This window comes from Martes martes (genome assembly GCF_963455335.1).
Source record: "Martes martes genome assembly, chromosome: 5".
In the NCBI taxonomy this organism is placed as follows: Eukaryota; Metazoa; Chordata; class Mammalia; order Carnivora; family Mustelidae; genus Martes; species Martes martes.
The window spans coordinates 88,408,822-88,424,735 of record NC_137892.1 but is presented as its reverse complement, the minus strand read 5'-3'; the positions used below and the strand labels follow the sequence as shown (position 1 = coordinate 88,424,735).

General features: G+C 43.1%; 3 protein-coding genes across 7 annotated transcripts in view; all 3 read left to right on the top strand.

The window, feature by feature from the left end:
* Positions 1-15,914, top strand: part of LOC308343024 (protocadherin alpha-C2) — a gene marked incomplete at both ends in the record, with an annotated part of 206,533 nt that overhangs the window by 43,483 nt on the left and 147,136 nt on the right. The gene's annotated exons all lie outside the window — the stretch shown is intronic.
* On the top strand, positions 316-2,890 carry LOC308342623 (protocadherin alpha-7-like; the record flags this gene model as incomplete). The annotated part of the gene is given in 2 exon segments (XM_080803216.1): positions 316-2,745; positions 2,747-2,890. Coding segments are annotated over 2 exon segments (2,574 nt in total).
* On the top strand, positions 7,428-15,801 carry LOC308342622 (protocadherin alpha-10-like; the record flags this gene model as incomplete). The annotated part of the gene is given in 5 exon segments (XM_080803215.1): positions 7,428-7,508; positions 7,514-7,527; positions 7,529-7,577; positions 7,579-10,107; positions 15,697-15,801. Coding segments are annotated over 5 exon segments (2,778 nt in total).

Here is a 15,914-nt window from a genome sequence, read left to right as displayed (position 1 = left end):
TGTGCTTTAACGAAACTGAAGGGAAAAAAATCAGAGGTTAAAATAAAACTTATCACTTATTAATAGAAAGTTGGTATTTGTAGTCCGTACTTACTATTTGGCCACATGATGTCGCTCTTTACCGCGAAATTTTCTCATTCAAGACAAGACTAAGTCACCCGTTTTCATACTGGAAAGACTCCTCATTCTGTTTCTCTAAGCCGACGAACAATGGCGAGCGCTTCAGGATAGTAAGGAAGAGATGAGAAGATTCCTCCAGATTTTGAGACACGTTACGATTTGAATGAAAAAAAAAAAAAACCCAATTAATTTGAAATGGTGTACTCGAATCGAGGCGACCGGGAGCACCGGCATCTACTGCTGTTTTTTATAATTCTCACAGTCTGGGAGACTGGAAGCGGCCAGGTCCACTACTCGGTCCTGGAGGAGGCTAAACACGGCACCTTCGTGGGCCGCATCGTCCAGGACTTGGGGCTGGAGCTGACGGAGCTCGTACCGCGCCTGTTCCGGGTGGCGTCCAAAGGCCACGGGGACCTTCTGGAGGTAAATCTGCAGAATGGCATTTTGTTTGTGAATTCTCGGATCGACCGGGAGGAGCTGTGCGGGCGGAGCGCGGAGTGCAGCATCCACCTGGAGGTGATCGTGGACAGGCCGCTGCAGGTTTTCCATGTGGAGGTGGAGGTGAAGGACATTAACGACAACGCGCCTGTGTTCCCCCAGACACAAAAGAATCTGTTTATAGCAGAATCCAGGATGCTAGACTCTCGGTTTCCACTAGAGGACGCTTCCGATGCAGATATCGAGGAGAATGCTCTGTTGACTTACAGACTGAGCCCGAACGAGTTTTTCTCTCTGGACGTACCAACAAATGACGAACAGGTAAAACCTCTTGGACTTGTATTACGGAAACCTTTAGACAGGGAACAATCTCCGGAACTTCATTTATTGCTCACGGCCACTGATAGAGGCAAACCTGAGCTGACCGGCTCCGTTCAGTTACTCATCAAAGTGCTGGACGCCAATGACAACGCCCCCGCTTTCGATAAAACACTCTATGCCGTGAAAATACCAGAAAATGTTCCCAATGGAACTTTGGTAATTAAACTTAACGCCTCAGATTTGGATGAAGGCTCGAATGCGGATATTATTTACTCATTCTCTAGTGATGTTTCCCCAGATATAAAATCTAAGTTCTACATTGATGCCATAAGCGGAGAAATTGTAGCAATAGGACATATTGATTTTGAAGAAAGTAAAACCTACAAACTTCGAATAGAAGCGATCGATAAAGGCTTCTTACCACTAGCTGGTCACTGTACAGTTCATGTGCAAGTTTTGGACGCTAATGATAATGCTCCTGAGTTGACAGTTACTTCCCTGTCTCTCCCTATCTCAGAGAATGCTCAGCCGGGCACAGTCATCACCTTGATTAATGTGTCTGACCGAGATTCTGGAGCTAATGGGGAGGTGATTTGCTCACTAACACCCCACGTTCCTTTCAAGCTGGTGTCCACCTTCAAGAACTACTATTCGCTGGTGCTGGACAGCGCCTTGGATCGCGAGAGCGTGTCGAACTATGAGCTGGTGGTGACAGCGCGGGACGCAGGCTCGCCTCCGCTCTCCGCCACGGCCAGCGTGTCCGTGGAAGTGGCGGACGTGAACGACAACGCGCCGGCGTTCGCGCAGCCCGAGTACACGGTGTTCGTGAAGGAGAACAACCCGCCCGGCTGCCACATCTTCACGGTGTCGGCGCGGGACGCGGACGCGCAGGAGAACGCGCTGGTGTCCTACTCGCTGGTGGAGCGGCGCGTGGGCGAGCGTGCGCTGTCGAGCTACGTGTCGGTGCACGCGGAGAGCGGCAAGGTGTACGCGCTGCAGCCGCTGGACCACGAGGAGCTGGAGCTGCTGCAGTTCCAAGTGAGCGCGCGCGACGCGGGCGTGCCTCCGCTGGGCAGCAACGTGACGCTGCAGGTGTTCGTGCTGGACGAGAACGACAACGCGCCCGCGCTGCTGCCGCGGCCTGGCGCGGGCGGCGCGGGCGGCGCGCTGAGCGAGCTGGTGTCGCGGTCGGTGGGCGCGGGCCACGTGGTGGCGAAGGTGCGCGCGGTGGACGCGGATTCCGGCTACAACGCGTGGCTGTCGTTCGAGCTGCAGCCGGCGGCGGGGGCCGCGCGCAGCCCGTTCCGCGTGGCGCTGTACACGGGCGAGATCAGCACGACGCGCCCGCTGGACGAGGCGGACCCGCCGCGCCAGCGCCTGCTGGTGCTGGTCAAGGACCACGGCGAGCCGGCGCTGACGGCCACGGCCACCGTGCTGCTGTCGCTGGTGGAGAGCGGCCAGGCGCCAAAGGCGTCGTCGCGGGTGTTGGCGGGCGCCGCTGGCGCCGAGACGGCGCTGGTGGACGTCAACGTGTACCTGATCGTCGCCATCTGCGCGGTGTCCAGCCTGCTGGTGCTCACGCTGCTGCTGTACACGGCGCTGCGGTGCTCGGCTCCGCCCAGGGAGGGCGCGTGCGGGCCTGGGAAGCCCACGCTCGTGTGCTCCAGCGCGGTGGGGAGCTGGTCGTACTCGCAGCAGAGGCGGCAGCGGGTGTGCTCTGGGGAGGGCGCGCCCAAGACCGACCTCATGGCCTTCAGTCCCAGTCTCCCTCCGTGTCCTGGATCTCTAAATGCAACGGAGGATCCAGAAGCTTCTTTGGAGTCCTCTGGAAAGGTGGGTTATTCACATATTTTATTCATTCATATATTTATTTTTCAAGTGTGAAAGACATTCTTATTTGCAGACGGGTCTTTTGAATAGTTTTTACTCATTTATTCTAGAGATCTGCGAATATTTTCTTATTATTCAGAAGTTGAATACTTTAAGTTTATACCTGCCTTTTGTATTTTGACTTCCAATTACGAATCATTAAAAACCATATATTGAGTAGTACTTAGTGGGTGCTGGAATCAATTTCATTTAAAATCTGTCATGGGAGTCATATTGAATTCCTAAAGCTGAGCTGCCACTGTACCTGAAAACTATTCGGTGAAAAGCAACTTAATTGCTACACATTAAGTATACTCCAACATCAGTCTATCTTTTATTCATTTCTTTGGAAAGAAAATCTTATTTATTTGAAAGAGACTGCGTGCGCGAACACGAGAGAGGGGAGGGGCAGAGGGAGATGGAAGAGCTCCGTGCGGAGCTGGGATGTGGGGCCTGGATCTCAGGAACCTGGGATCCTGACTGGAGCAGGAAGCATACCCTTAAATGCTTAACTGACTGAACTACCCAGACGCCTCTCATTTCTAAAGTTTGCATGATACTTCAGTGTATAATCTATTGTTTATAAGAAACCCAAAGCGGAAATACATAACTGTACTTTTCTACCTTTCTCTGGATGGAGACTAGAGACATGGTTGGCCAGCACTACTCAGTGTTTATTATTTCAATGAATAAATTTCAGTATACTCTAGAAAACGGTTACTTTACCTTAGGAATCTAATTCTGACAACAAATGCTAGAGATGTAACTCTCATTTCAACTTTTGTAAAATATGTTTCTATATACTAGGTTGAGAATATTGAAGTATATTGATTGAGAATCTTTTTTACATTTAGAAAATTTCTTGAAATTCATCTTTTATCTGATACTGGAGAAAATACTTCCTTGAGGTACTTTCTTTTTTCAAAAGACCTTTTCCTTTTTACTGAAATTTTTGTTAGTATACATACATGTTTGTGCATTACAGATATATGTACATTCCAAAGTTTGAATTCTCTTGAAATTCAGTCTATAACTGTAAAAAGTTACCCCTATCAGAGGAGATGATGATTTACTTTTTCTCTCAATATTCTGAAAGAAATCTGGAGATGGTCAATTGCACCTTTAAACTCATCACATATTAAATTTATATTTCCTGAATTATGGCATGTGACTTTCAGATTGGTGGTTCTTCATACTGTCTTTAGTCCAAGTTTTTGTTTTCTAATTTATATTTTAGAAACTTCATTTGTACTTCTGTTGAGTTTTGTTACATGACTTATTTTTCTATTCCAGTATTTTTAAATTGTGTTAGATTTTTAAAAAAAATTTTTATTTATTTTCAGCGTAACAGTATAATTGTGTTAGATTTTTAACAAGATATTCCTTAATTAAAAACTCAGCAGAGCAAAATCAGAGTAACTTTGAGAATAGAGCCACAATAAAACCATAAAAGTGCAAGTAAAATTCACTTAAATAATATATTTCAGTGATATTTTCTTTTCCCTTATAGAGGACATGTTTGGCATATGTTACAAAGTAGTCTATTTTCTTTTCTATATATATATATATTTTAAAGATTTATTTATTTATTTATTTATTTAAAAGATTTATTTATTTGTCAGAGAGAGGGAGAGAGAGCAGAAACCCACACAGGGGGAGCAGCAGGCAGGGGGAGAGGCAGGCTCCCCACCAAGCAGGGAGCAGGATGCAGGACTCCATCCCAGGACCCTAGGATCATGACCTGAGCGGAAGGCAGACACCTAATGACTGAGCCACCCAGGTCCCCCTTTTTCATTGTATTTCTTTCAAAACTTGAATATTCTCTGAACTCCTGTGATCAATCCTGTCCATGTCTGTCAGCATAATTCACCTTAAATCAAATATCTCTGTCCTTGCACTTTTTCATGCGCAAGAGCAACTGAATCAGAATTTGAATAGACTTTAACCTAAGATCAGTCTAAAGAAGTAGAGAAGTATAAAAACAATTTATCAGAATAGATGAATCAATGAATTAAATGAGTTGGGCCCAGGTATTTGATTATATGTTATGTAGATTGTATGGATTGAGGAGTGCTAGAAATTCAACCACCCCCCCACACTCCTTTAGTCTCTTAGAACTAGTATGATTTATTATTTACTATGTCTTCTATAATTATACATTTTATTCTTTATTATTGATGGCTGTATTGATATAATTGGTAATTTTGTCCTTAATTTTTATTTTCTCCTGAATATGGGCTATCATCATATGCAAATTTTCAGAAGACCAGTGAACATCTAGCAATGAATTTACCTTTTACATCATCAGGAAGCATGAGCACACTGTAATCCAAGGAAGTTAGGACTTAAAAGAGCTTGGAAAGTCAAAATAGAGGGGTGAGAGCATGGAAGACACTTCGGTATTTTGCTCAGCAGCTAGCTCTCTGTGTTTCTGTGGGTAATACTCTTCAATTCAAGGAGCAATCATGAAGCCAATAATGAAACTTCCCTATGCCAGTCCTTAAACTGTAGTTTTTATATGGGGCTAACTATCTAAGTTCTCACCCAATCTTAGACACTTAAGAGTGATGGGACATTATAAATAAATAGACAAGAAAGACCACAGACATAAATGGAGTATTTCCCAGGTACCTTGTGGCCTATGGTCAGCCTATCCTATCCTAGACCTGATAATGCTAAGTGCATTAGCAACATCTGGAGTTCTTATTAAACACTCTGGTTCCCAGATTCCATCCTAACATTTCTGAAATAATTAGGACAGGCAAATTTGCATTTTAATAACAACTCTAGATGGTTGTTATTCAACTGAAGCTTTAGATCCAATAGCTCTATGAGATGCTTGGCAAACCAAGTTCTTATTATTTGAGAGGATATCATTTCACTATCCCCTACTTTCTATTAATTATTGAAGACTTAATTGGCGCCTTTATGTTATTACTTGCTATAAAATGCACATTAACAGGAATGGAATTTAGTTTATATCATTACCTTGTGTTAAGATGATTATTCACTGATAAACTTATTATTAGATTCCAGATAATAACTCAGACTAAACATTGATTGGTATTGGTGGATGGATCCACAACTTGTTACACTTTAATTCATACTTTACAAGAAAAATACCCTTAAAATCAGAATTTAAATGGACTTTAACTAAGATCAATATAAAGCAGTAGAAAAGTGTAAAAAAATTTAGTAGAGCAGATTAACCAATGAATTAAATGACTCATGCCTGTCAATTTTCTTGTTCATAAATGTTGCTCTATTTTTCAGCTCTTAATAACAACTGGAAGAATTAATAATTTTTATCTCTTTTATAAATCACAACTCATTAAAGTAAATAAATTAACCTTTGGATAAGACCAGAGTTCCTATTATTAAGTTTTCCCTTCTTGGGAAAAGAGAATTTTCTTTCTTTTTTTTTTCAGTAGTGTAGATATATTAAAAGAGAATTTCAGTTGCTGAATATTTGGTTCCAAGAACTTTGAGAAACAAAATATTTTTACTGTAGGTAGTGATGAAGAGCTTTATTGGCACTGATAAAACTATTAGATAATTCCAAAACTGTAATTGGGGTCCTTGAAAAGATTAAATATAACAAAGATGAAAGCACTTGTCTCTGCAAGTGGAAATCACACATTTTTAAATTATTTTATTTAGAATCACAATTAAGGTTATTTTTGCCCATGTAAGATGCATATCAGAAAGTGAAACTTCTCCCTGTGTAACTGATTTCTCACTAAAAGTACTTTTCTGTTTTCCTAAAGACCGGAACCATGAATCAGCCTGTGCAGTAGTAACCGTGAAGACATTACACAGTTATAATATTCTACAGGTAATAATTTTTTTAACCAAAAAGCTTATTGTGGTCTTGACACAATGTGAAAATAAATGTGGCTAAATTGAGGCCTGAGAATATTGCCATTTATGAACCACTCACTCCCCTTAAGGTACAATCCTAGGCATTTAATATATCATAATTCATGCAACCACCATATTATTATTGTATGAATATTATAAAACTAAAAAGAGACAGAGAGGTAAAATTATTTTCCCCAGGTCACACAACTAGTAAGTTTAAGAATAGGAATCAGAATGGAGGCATTTCTGATGTTAAAGCCAGTGATCTTCTCTCAACGAACTAGTGATGATGGAAATTTAGGAGTTTTAAACAACTTAGAGAATTGATTCTTCAGATTAGTGTCTACTAAGTTTTATTTAATCTCAGATAATGACAAAGAGAAGTGAATTAGGTATCAAAACTTGAAAATATTTGGGGCTCCTGCCTTCAGCTCAGGTCATGATCCTAGTGTTCTGGGATGAAGTCCCTCATCAGGCTCCTGGCTCAATGGGGAGTCGGCTTCTCCCTCTCCCTCTGCTCCTCCCCGCCACTCGTTCTCTCTCTCTCAAATAAATCAGATCTTTAAAAAAACTGGAATTGGTCTAAAATTGTCATCCAGTAAAATACTAATACACTCAGTATATACAAATATTAAGACTATTTTCCAAAATAGCTAATGATAATCATTGCTGGGGAAGAAATTACTTCTCTGAGGTTCTCCACTCAGGAAACCCTGAACTAGGAGTATGCAGTAATTATTGTTATATACAAAAGAGACATCATGTGAACTTTTGGAGATCTGTAGAGATACAAATCCGTCAAAATAGAATGAAAAGCTATGACTGAAAGACAAGTTAAACGCACGGAATTGTACTTACACATTCAGCCACCGGATGTCGCTGTCTTCCATGAAATGTTTTTTAGAACAAAGGCATAATCCTGTTTCTCAAGGACTAGAAAGGAGCTACGTTCTCAGATCTCAGTCATTTATGATAAAATTAGATGTAAGAAGTCGAATAGGAAAATTCAGAGAACATGTTTCTTCTAGACCGCTGATTCATCAATTTGTAAATCGGCAGAAAGATACGATGTTGGTCTACACACCCAGCAACCAAAGAGCTTTGCGCCTCCTCTTGCTTCTGCTTCCCGCAGCCTGGAAGGCGGGGAGCGGCCAGCTCCACTATTCCGTCCCGGAGGAGGCCAAACACGGCACCTTCGTGGGCCGCATCGCCCAGGACTTGGGGCTGGAGCTGACGGAGCTCGTACCGCGCCTTTTCCGAGTGGCGTCCACGGGTCACAGGGACCTTCTGGAGGTAAATCTGCAGAATGGCATTTTGTTTGTGAATTCTCGGATCGACCGGGAGGAGCTGTGCGGGCGGAGCGCGGAGTGCAGCATCCACCTGGAGGTGATCGTGGACAGGCCGCTGCAGGTTTTCCATGTGGAGGTGGAGGTGAAGGACATTAACGACAACGCGCCGGTCTTCTCCGTCTCAGAACAAAAGCTTTCAATACCCGAATCTCGACTGCTTGACTCTCGGTTTCCGCTAGAAGGCGCATCCGATGCGGATGTTGGAGAGAATGCAGTGCTTACCTATAAACTCAGTCCAAATGGGTTTTTCATTCTTGATATTATAAACAAAAAAGACAAAGGCAAATCCCCAGTGCTTGTTCTAGAAAAAATGCTGGATCGTGAAGAAAATCCTCAGCTTCAGTTGTTATTAACCGCAACTGATGGAGGCAAACCGGAATATACTGGATCTGTTACTTTGCTGATCTTGGTGTTGGATGCCAATGATAATGCGCCTGTATTTGACCGATCCGTCTATGAAGTTAAGATGTATGAAAATTCAGCGAACCAAACGTTATTAATAAGGCTAAATGCGTCTGATGCAGATGAAGGAATAAACAAGGAAATGATATATTCATTTAGTGCTTTGGTTCCACCCAGCATAAAGAGGAAATTTCTAATGAACGAAAAAACGGGAGAAATAAGAGTAAATGATGCACTTGACTTTGAGGACAGTAACACTTATGAAATTCACGTAGATGTTACAGATAAAGGAATCCCACCTATGGTTAGTCACTGCACGGTACTAGTGGAAGTTCTGGATGAAAATGATAATTCACCTACGGTGGTTATCACTTCTCTGTCACTCCCGGTACGAGAAGATGCTCAGGTGGGAACTGTCATCGCCCTTATCAGCGTGTCCGACCGTGACTCTGGTGCCAATGGGCAGGTGACCTGCTCATTAACACCCCACGTTCCCTTCAAGCTGGTGTCCACCTTCAAGAACTACTATTCGCTGGTGCTGGACAGCGCCTTGGATCGCGAGAGCGTGTCGGACTATGAGCTGGTGGTGACAGCGCGGGACGCAGGCTCGCCTCCGCTCTCCGCCACGGCCAGCGTGTCCGTGGAAGTGGCGGACGTGAACGACAACGCGCCGGCGTTCGCGCAGCCCGAGTACACGGTGTTCGTGAGGGAGAACAACCCGCCCGGCTGCCACATCTTCACGGTGTCGGCGCGGGACGCGGACGCGCAGGAGAACGCGCTGGTGTCCTACTCGCTGGTGGAGCGGCGCGTGGGCGAGCGTGCGCTGTCGAGCTACGTGTCGGTGCACGCGGAGAGCGGCAAGGTGTACGCGCTGCAGCCGCTGGACCACGAGGAGCTGGAGCTGCTGCAGTTCCAAGTGAGCGCGCGCGACGCGGGCGTGCCTCCGCTGGGCAGCAACGTGACGCTGCAGGTGTTCGTGCTGGACGAGAACGACAACGCGCCCGCGCTGCTGCCGCGGCCTGGCGCGGGCGGCGCGGGCGGCGCGCTGAGCGAGCTGGTGTCGCGGTCGGTGGGCGCGGGCCACGTGGTGGCGAAGGTGCGCGCGGTGGACGCGGATTCCGGCTACAACGCGTGGCTGTCGTTCGAGCTGCAGCCGGCGGCGGGGGCCGCGCGCAGCCCGTTCCGCGTGGCGCTGTACACGGGCGAGATCAGCACGACGCGCCCGCTGGACGAGGCGGACCCGCCGCGCCAGCGCCTGCTGGTGCTGGTCAAGGACCACGGCGAGCCGGCGCTGACGGCCACGGCCACCGTGCTGCTGTCGCTGGTGGAGAGCGGCCAGGCGCCAAAGGCGTCGTCGCGGGTGTTGGCGGGCGCCGCTGGCGCCGAGACGGCGCTGGTGGACGTCAACGTGTACCTGATCGTCGCCATCTGCGCGGTGTCCAGCCTGCTGGTGCTCACGCTGCTGCTGTACACGGCGCTGCGGTGCTCGGCTCCGCCCAGGGAGGGCGCGTGCGGGCCTGGGAAGCCCACGCTCGTGTGCTCCAGCGCGGTGGGGAGCTGGTCGTACTCGCAGCAGAGGCGGCAGCGGGTGTGCTCTGGGGAGGGCGCGCCCAAGACCGACCTCATGGCCTTCAGCCCCAGTCTTCCTCCGTGTCCAGTACCAGACGGAGAAATGGAAGAGCAATCCAATGAAGGGGATTACTCTAGGAAGGTGGGTTATTACTTTTTTATTTCAATATGTTGTTTGGTAAATAATATTTTATTAACCGCTTTCCCCCCTCATATATGTCTCAGAATATCTCCATCCTTTCTAATATAGGATATTTCTGTAAAACCTCAAATATTTCTAGTAATATTTAATATAATATAATTTATTTTAAAAGCTCATTTTGGGGGCATCTCCTGGCTCAGTGGTAGAGCACGTGACTCTTAAACTCAGGTTGTGAGTTCAAGACCCACGTTGGGCATGCAGCTTACTGTAGAAAATAAAGAAAGAAAATTTCATTTTGTAATTTGTCTAGTGTATCCTGTGCGTCAAGTTTTTCTTGATACTTCAATTTTTTAAATTATTCAACTTATTTTTAAGTACTTATAGTTCCAATACAAATATTTGATGTAGTTTGTAGGTTTTGGGTTTTTTCCCCATAAACTAGTGTCTTTTTAATGTTACATGTAATTATGAGATTAGTACTTTAACTAGTACTTTATTAGTAGTTTAATTCTCAAATCTAAATTTTGAATGACCCTCTTACCTTAAAGACTGCTCTGGTCATTTCTCTTCAGGGTGGATATGTGCCTTTTCTCTCTTATTAAAGAATATGGGGGAGTGCAGAGAGGGGGGCTCAAGTCATGATCCCAGGGTTCTGGGATGGAACCCCACACGGGAGGGGGTTCCCTATTCAGTGGAAAGCCTGCTTCTCCCTCTCCAGTTCCCCCTTCTTGTGCACACACTCTCTCTCTGTCAAATACATAAGCAAATAAAATCTTAAAGAAATATATGGGGGTGCCTGGGTTGCTCAGTTGGTTACGCATGGGACTCTCCATTCAGGTCATGATCTTGGGGTCCTGGGATGAAGACTTACTCAGGCCTCCACACCCATCAGGGGAGTCTGCTTGCAGATTTCTGTTCCTTTCTCTCTGCATCTTCCCCCTTCTTGCTTGGTGCATTCGAGAGAACACACGGGTACTGTCTCAAATAAGTCTTAAAGAAATATCTGTAGTGCAATATAGCTTATAATGCATACTATGTCCTCAGTATTCAGTGTTTATATTTTTAAAAGATTTTATTTATTTATTTAGCAGAGATCACAAGTAGGCAGAGAGGCAGGCAGAGAGAGAGGGGGGAAGCAGGCTCCCCGCTGAGCAGAGAGCCCAATGAGGGGGCTCTGATCCCAGGGCTCTGGGATCATGACCTGAGCCGAAGGCAGAGGCTTAACCCACTGAGCCACCCAGGCGCCCCTATATTTTATTTTTAATGGTACTCTACGTAGACTTGAAGCTCATTTATAAATGTCCTAATCTACAAAATTAAGGGTTTTGAGCTTTTAAAGTGTTTTTGCATTTTTATTTTGGTAGTGGTGGTATCTCTGCTGTATGTACTATTCACTTCTTTGAGCAGAAGAAAAGTTTTATAGTTCTGTTGTAAAATGGAAGAGTTTAATGAGCTCTTCATGATCTACTCCTTTATCAGCATGAAATATTGCTTATTATGTGCAAGTATAAGATTTTGCACTGTGAAGAAAAAGTCATGATTATGTTTAATAATGGAGAACATTTGAAAATTCCTTTTAATTTTTTAAAGGATTTTATTTATTTACTTTACAGAGAGAGGTCACAAGTAGGCAGAGCGCAGGCAGAGAGAGGGGGGAAGGAGACTCCCTGCTGAGCAAAGAGCCTGATACTGGGCGCGATCCCAGGACCCTGGGACCATGACCTGAGCCCAAGGCAGAGGCTTAACCCACTGAGCCACCCTGGCGCCCCTAAAATCCTTTTTAATTTTAAGGAGGTTGAAAATAATTACTTTAGTTCAAATTAATATGAGAAATTTGAAGAGAACGCTGAATTGTTCTATTAGAACGTTCTCTACTGATTTGAGATCGTAGCGTGCATCTGGTTTATAGTTTCTCTAGCCATCTTAAACAGGGTTGTGTTGGATAAGGTAGACTGCGAAATGCAAGACAATTAAAGTGCAGGGTGCCAACACTATCCTATTCAGTATTCCTTTCTGAGACTAGTTGTTACATGATACCTATGATTTCATTTTTGTTTATTTTGCTATATCCCATTTTACAAAAAAAATAGTAGTGTTAACTAGTTTATCATCTCAACTCTGGTCTTTAGCAATACTTTTTCATTTCTGTATGCAGGCTGAGTTTTTACTCTGTGTGTGTTTCACAAATAGCTTCTAATAAAATGTGAAATCTCTATTCAAGTTTAGGAACACCAAAAAGACTGTTGTGGCAGGAATTTAAGCACGGCATTGCCTATTTACGTTAATACTTCCCTTGGTCAGTCTCCTATTCTCAGAGATTACAGATGATAAGTTAATGCAGAGTATTTCAACTTGCATATAGAATTCTTTTCCCTTATATCTGCCTTCTCTTTCCGCCCCCTTTTTAAAAGATTGTATTTATTTATTTATTTGACAGAGAGAGAGAGATCACAAGTAGGCAGAGAGGCAGGCAGGGGGAGGGGGGAGGGAAGGAGGGCTCCCTGCTCAAAAGGGAGCCCCAATGTGCCTCCATCCTAGGACCCTGGGATCATGACCTGAGGCAGAGGCTTAACTCACTAAGCCACCCAGGTGCTCTTTCTGCCTTTTATAATGTCACTTTGCCCCTCTTGCAGAAAAGTCTTATCCAAAGGTATCTCCTCATCTGAGCAATTAATGAAACACAGAATTGTGTGTTTACCAATTTATTCCTATTTATTTTACTTCTCTTTTTGGGGGGATATGTTTTTTTAATATTAATTTTTTAAAGTATTATTATTATTTTTTTAAGATTTTATTTATTTGCCAGAGAGAGAGAGAGAGAGAGAGAGTACACACAAGCAGGCAGAGAGGCAGGCAGAGGCAGCGAGAGAAGCAGGCTCCCTGCCGAGCAAGGAGCCTGATGTGGGACTTGATCCCAGGACTCTGGGATCATGACCTGAGCAGAAGGCAGAGGCTTAACCCACTGAGCAGCCCAGGCACCCCTGGGGGGACATGTTTAAAACACAAAAATTCACCAAAAGTTTAGCACAACCAGTTACCATTTTATCCAGCAACTTAATAATTTTAAAGTCTTTGGAGGAGGAAATGCAGATAGGGGAGGAAATGAGGTGAGATTTCAGGAGTAGTTGAGAGATAGCAAAGACACATTTTACTGTTTTTAGTTTGCCATTGTCTTCCTCTGTCTATATTTTTAAAGAGTTTATTTATTTATTTGAGAGAGAGCACAAGCAGTGGGAGTGGCAGAGGAAGAGGGAGAAGCAGGCTTCCTGCTCATCCCAGGGACTCCATCCCAGGATCCTACGATCAAGACCTAAGCAGAAGGCTAATGCGTAACTGACTGAGCCACCCAGGTGTCCCGTCTCTGTTTTATGATAAATATTTTTTTAAAGATTTTATTTATTTATTTGACAGAGAGAGAGAGATCACAAGTAGGCAGAGAGACAGGCAGAGAGAGAGAGGGGGAAGCAGGCTCCCCGCTGAGCAGAGAGTCTGATGTGGGGCTCGATCCCAGGACCCTGAGATCATGACCTGAGCTGAAGGCAGAGGCTTAACCCTCTGAGCCACCCAGGTGCCCCTATGATAAATATTTTTTTAAAAATTTATGGACAATTTCTTTCATTTAACTCCGAATTATGGAAATTTCAGGATGAAATCAGAAAATATTCCAAATTAAGGATTTAACATTCTTGCCAAAAAATAAATTAGTCAATTTCTTTTAAAACCATGACATCTTGAGGTACCTGGGTGGCTCAGTTGTTAGCGCCTCTGCCTTTGGCTCAGGTTGTGATCTCTGGGTCCTGGGGTCCAGCCCACATCAGGCTTCCTGCTCAGCAGGAAGCCTGCTTCTTCCTCTCCCACTTCCCCTGTATGTGTTCCCTCTCTTACTGTCTCTCTCTCTGTCAAATAAATAAATAAAATATTTTTTTTAAAAAACCTGTGACAACTTAGGAGTGCCTGGGTAGCACAGTTGGTTAAATGCCTGGCTCTTGGTTTGGGCTTGGGTTGTGATCTCTTGACTTCGTGAGATCGAGCCCTATATCAGGCTCTAGTCAGCATAGAGTTGGCTTGAGTTTCTCTCCCTCTGCCCCTCCTCCCAATGCTCTCTCTCTGAAATAAATAAACATAAAAACCCTCTAACATTTTAATTTTATAATCATGTTTAATATAATTTTATTAAATGGCATTAAAATGATGCTAATCATGAGTACTCTATGTCTCTTGATGACATAGTATTTGTTATAGTCCATTTTTTTTGTTATAGTCCATTTTAAGATCTGTAACCAACCCATTTGGCTTTATTGGTATACTATAATTATTGAGCTATATGATAGCCTTGGTATTCTGAGGGCTTTAAAAACTGTCTTTGATGTGTACTTAATTAATGAAGCAATTCCTTAAACCAAAAATGGAATGGACCTCCAGCCTGGCATATTCCCAAAGGGACTAGATTATTTAAATCAGCAAACACAAGGAGTCATGTCTTAGTCATGTCTTTTTCTGAATTTAGTAACCCACATGTGCTAAAAAAGTTTTTGCTCCTCTTTATGCAATATCTTCAGTTTATGGCTTCCACAACTTAAAAAATAATTACAAGTAGTTAGAACTATAAATCTTTTGCATAGATTTATAATCATTGAATCCCTATTTTTAGAAGTATTCCAAATGAAGACTGCAGCTCACTTTCTCATAAAAACCTAAGATTGCTGTGGGTAGCCATTTACAGTTTTTTTCAGTAGAGAAATTTGGTATTTTCCCAGTGGCTGCCATCTTATCAGAAGGATTTCAGATGTTGGATAGTTGGTTTCTTAACAGCCTTGAGAATGGTTAAAATATTTCTCTTTTACTATAAGACTGATAAGCTTTATTGTAATTGGTAACAGTTGTGATGCAAATTTCCACATGGTTTTTGCACTGGAGATAAGAACAGGAAAATAAAAATTGAGTAAATGAATTAGATTTGGAATGCTTTTATACTCTAGTCTCTGTAAACCAATTCTGGAGTAAAATGGATATAAACAAACAGAAAATATAACTTGAATTCCTGATTCAGTGGGTTTTCCTTGGGAGGGTTAGAAAGTATTTTATAAATAGCAATGAATGTAATGTGAATTTAAGTTGTACTTCAGCATGGAAACTACAACATTCATCCTGAGCAGATACAATAATTGAAAAAGCTTTAAAATGAGCCAACAATAAAAATACTTTGTATTTCTCGGAGTCAGTTCTTGGTAAATTAATTAATATCAAAGAAAATAAATCTTTGGATAAACTGGCAAGTAGCTTGCATTTCAGTATTGATTTGAAACACCATTATGTTGAGGTGGTAACTTAAGAGAACTTGTATCTTGAGTTATTCTCCTCACAGTTGAATGAAATGTTTAGAATAATTTAACATAGTATAAGGATTAAGCAATAGAAATTGTAGTATTAGCAATGGAGTAAGCTCAACAAGAGGCCATTCCAAAATGATCACTTTCCAAAAATCTAAAAAACACACCATCTCTAGTAATCTACAAGTATGGACTTCTTTAAGTGTTTATATACATGATAATATAGTTAGTCCAGTAGTGCGTTCTCTTAGATGTCTATATCCAAGGTAAAACTGATAGGATTCTAATTTGTAAGGCAAAAACCACCTTTAAAGAACCAGTGGTCACACATAAGGAATGTATAAAGAAAGAACTAAAGGCCTACAAATTAAAAATGGACCAATATATGAAGGAATTATGAGAGAAGCAATAGAAGTGAAAGAAATAGTATAAACACAAACGTACTTCCATTTTGAGCCACAGGATGTCGTTGTTCTCTAAGGAGCGGATTCTTTGAACAGAAGAAAATTACGA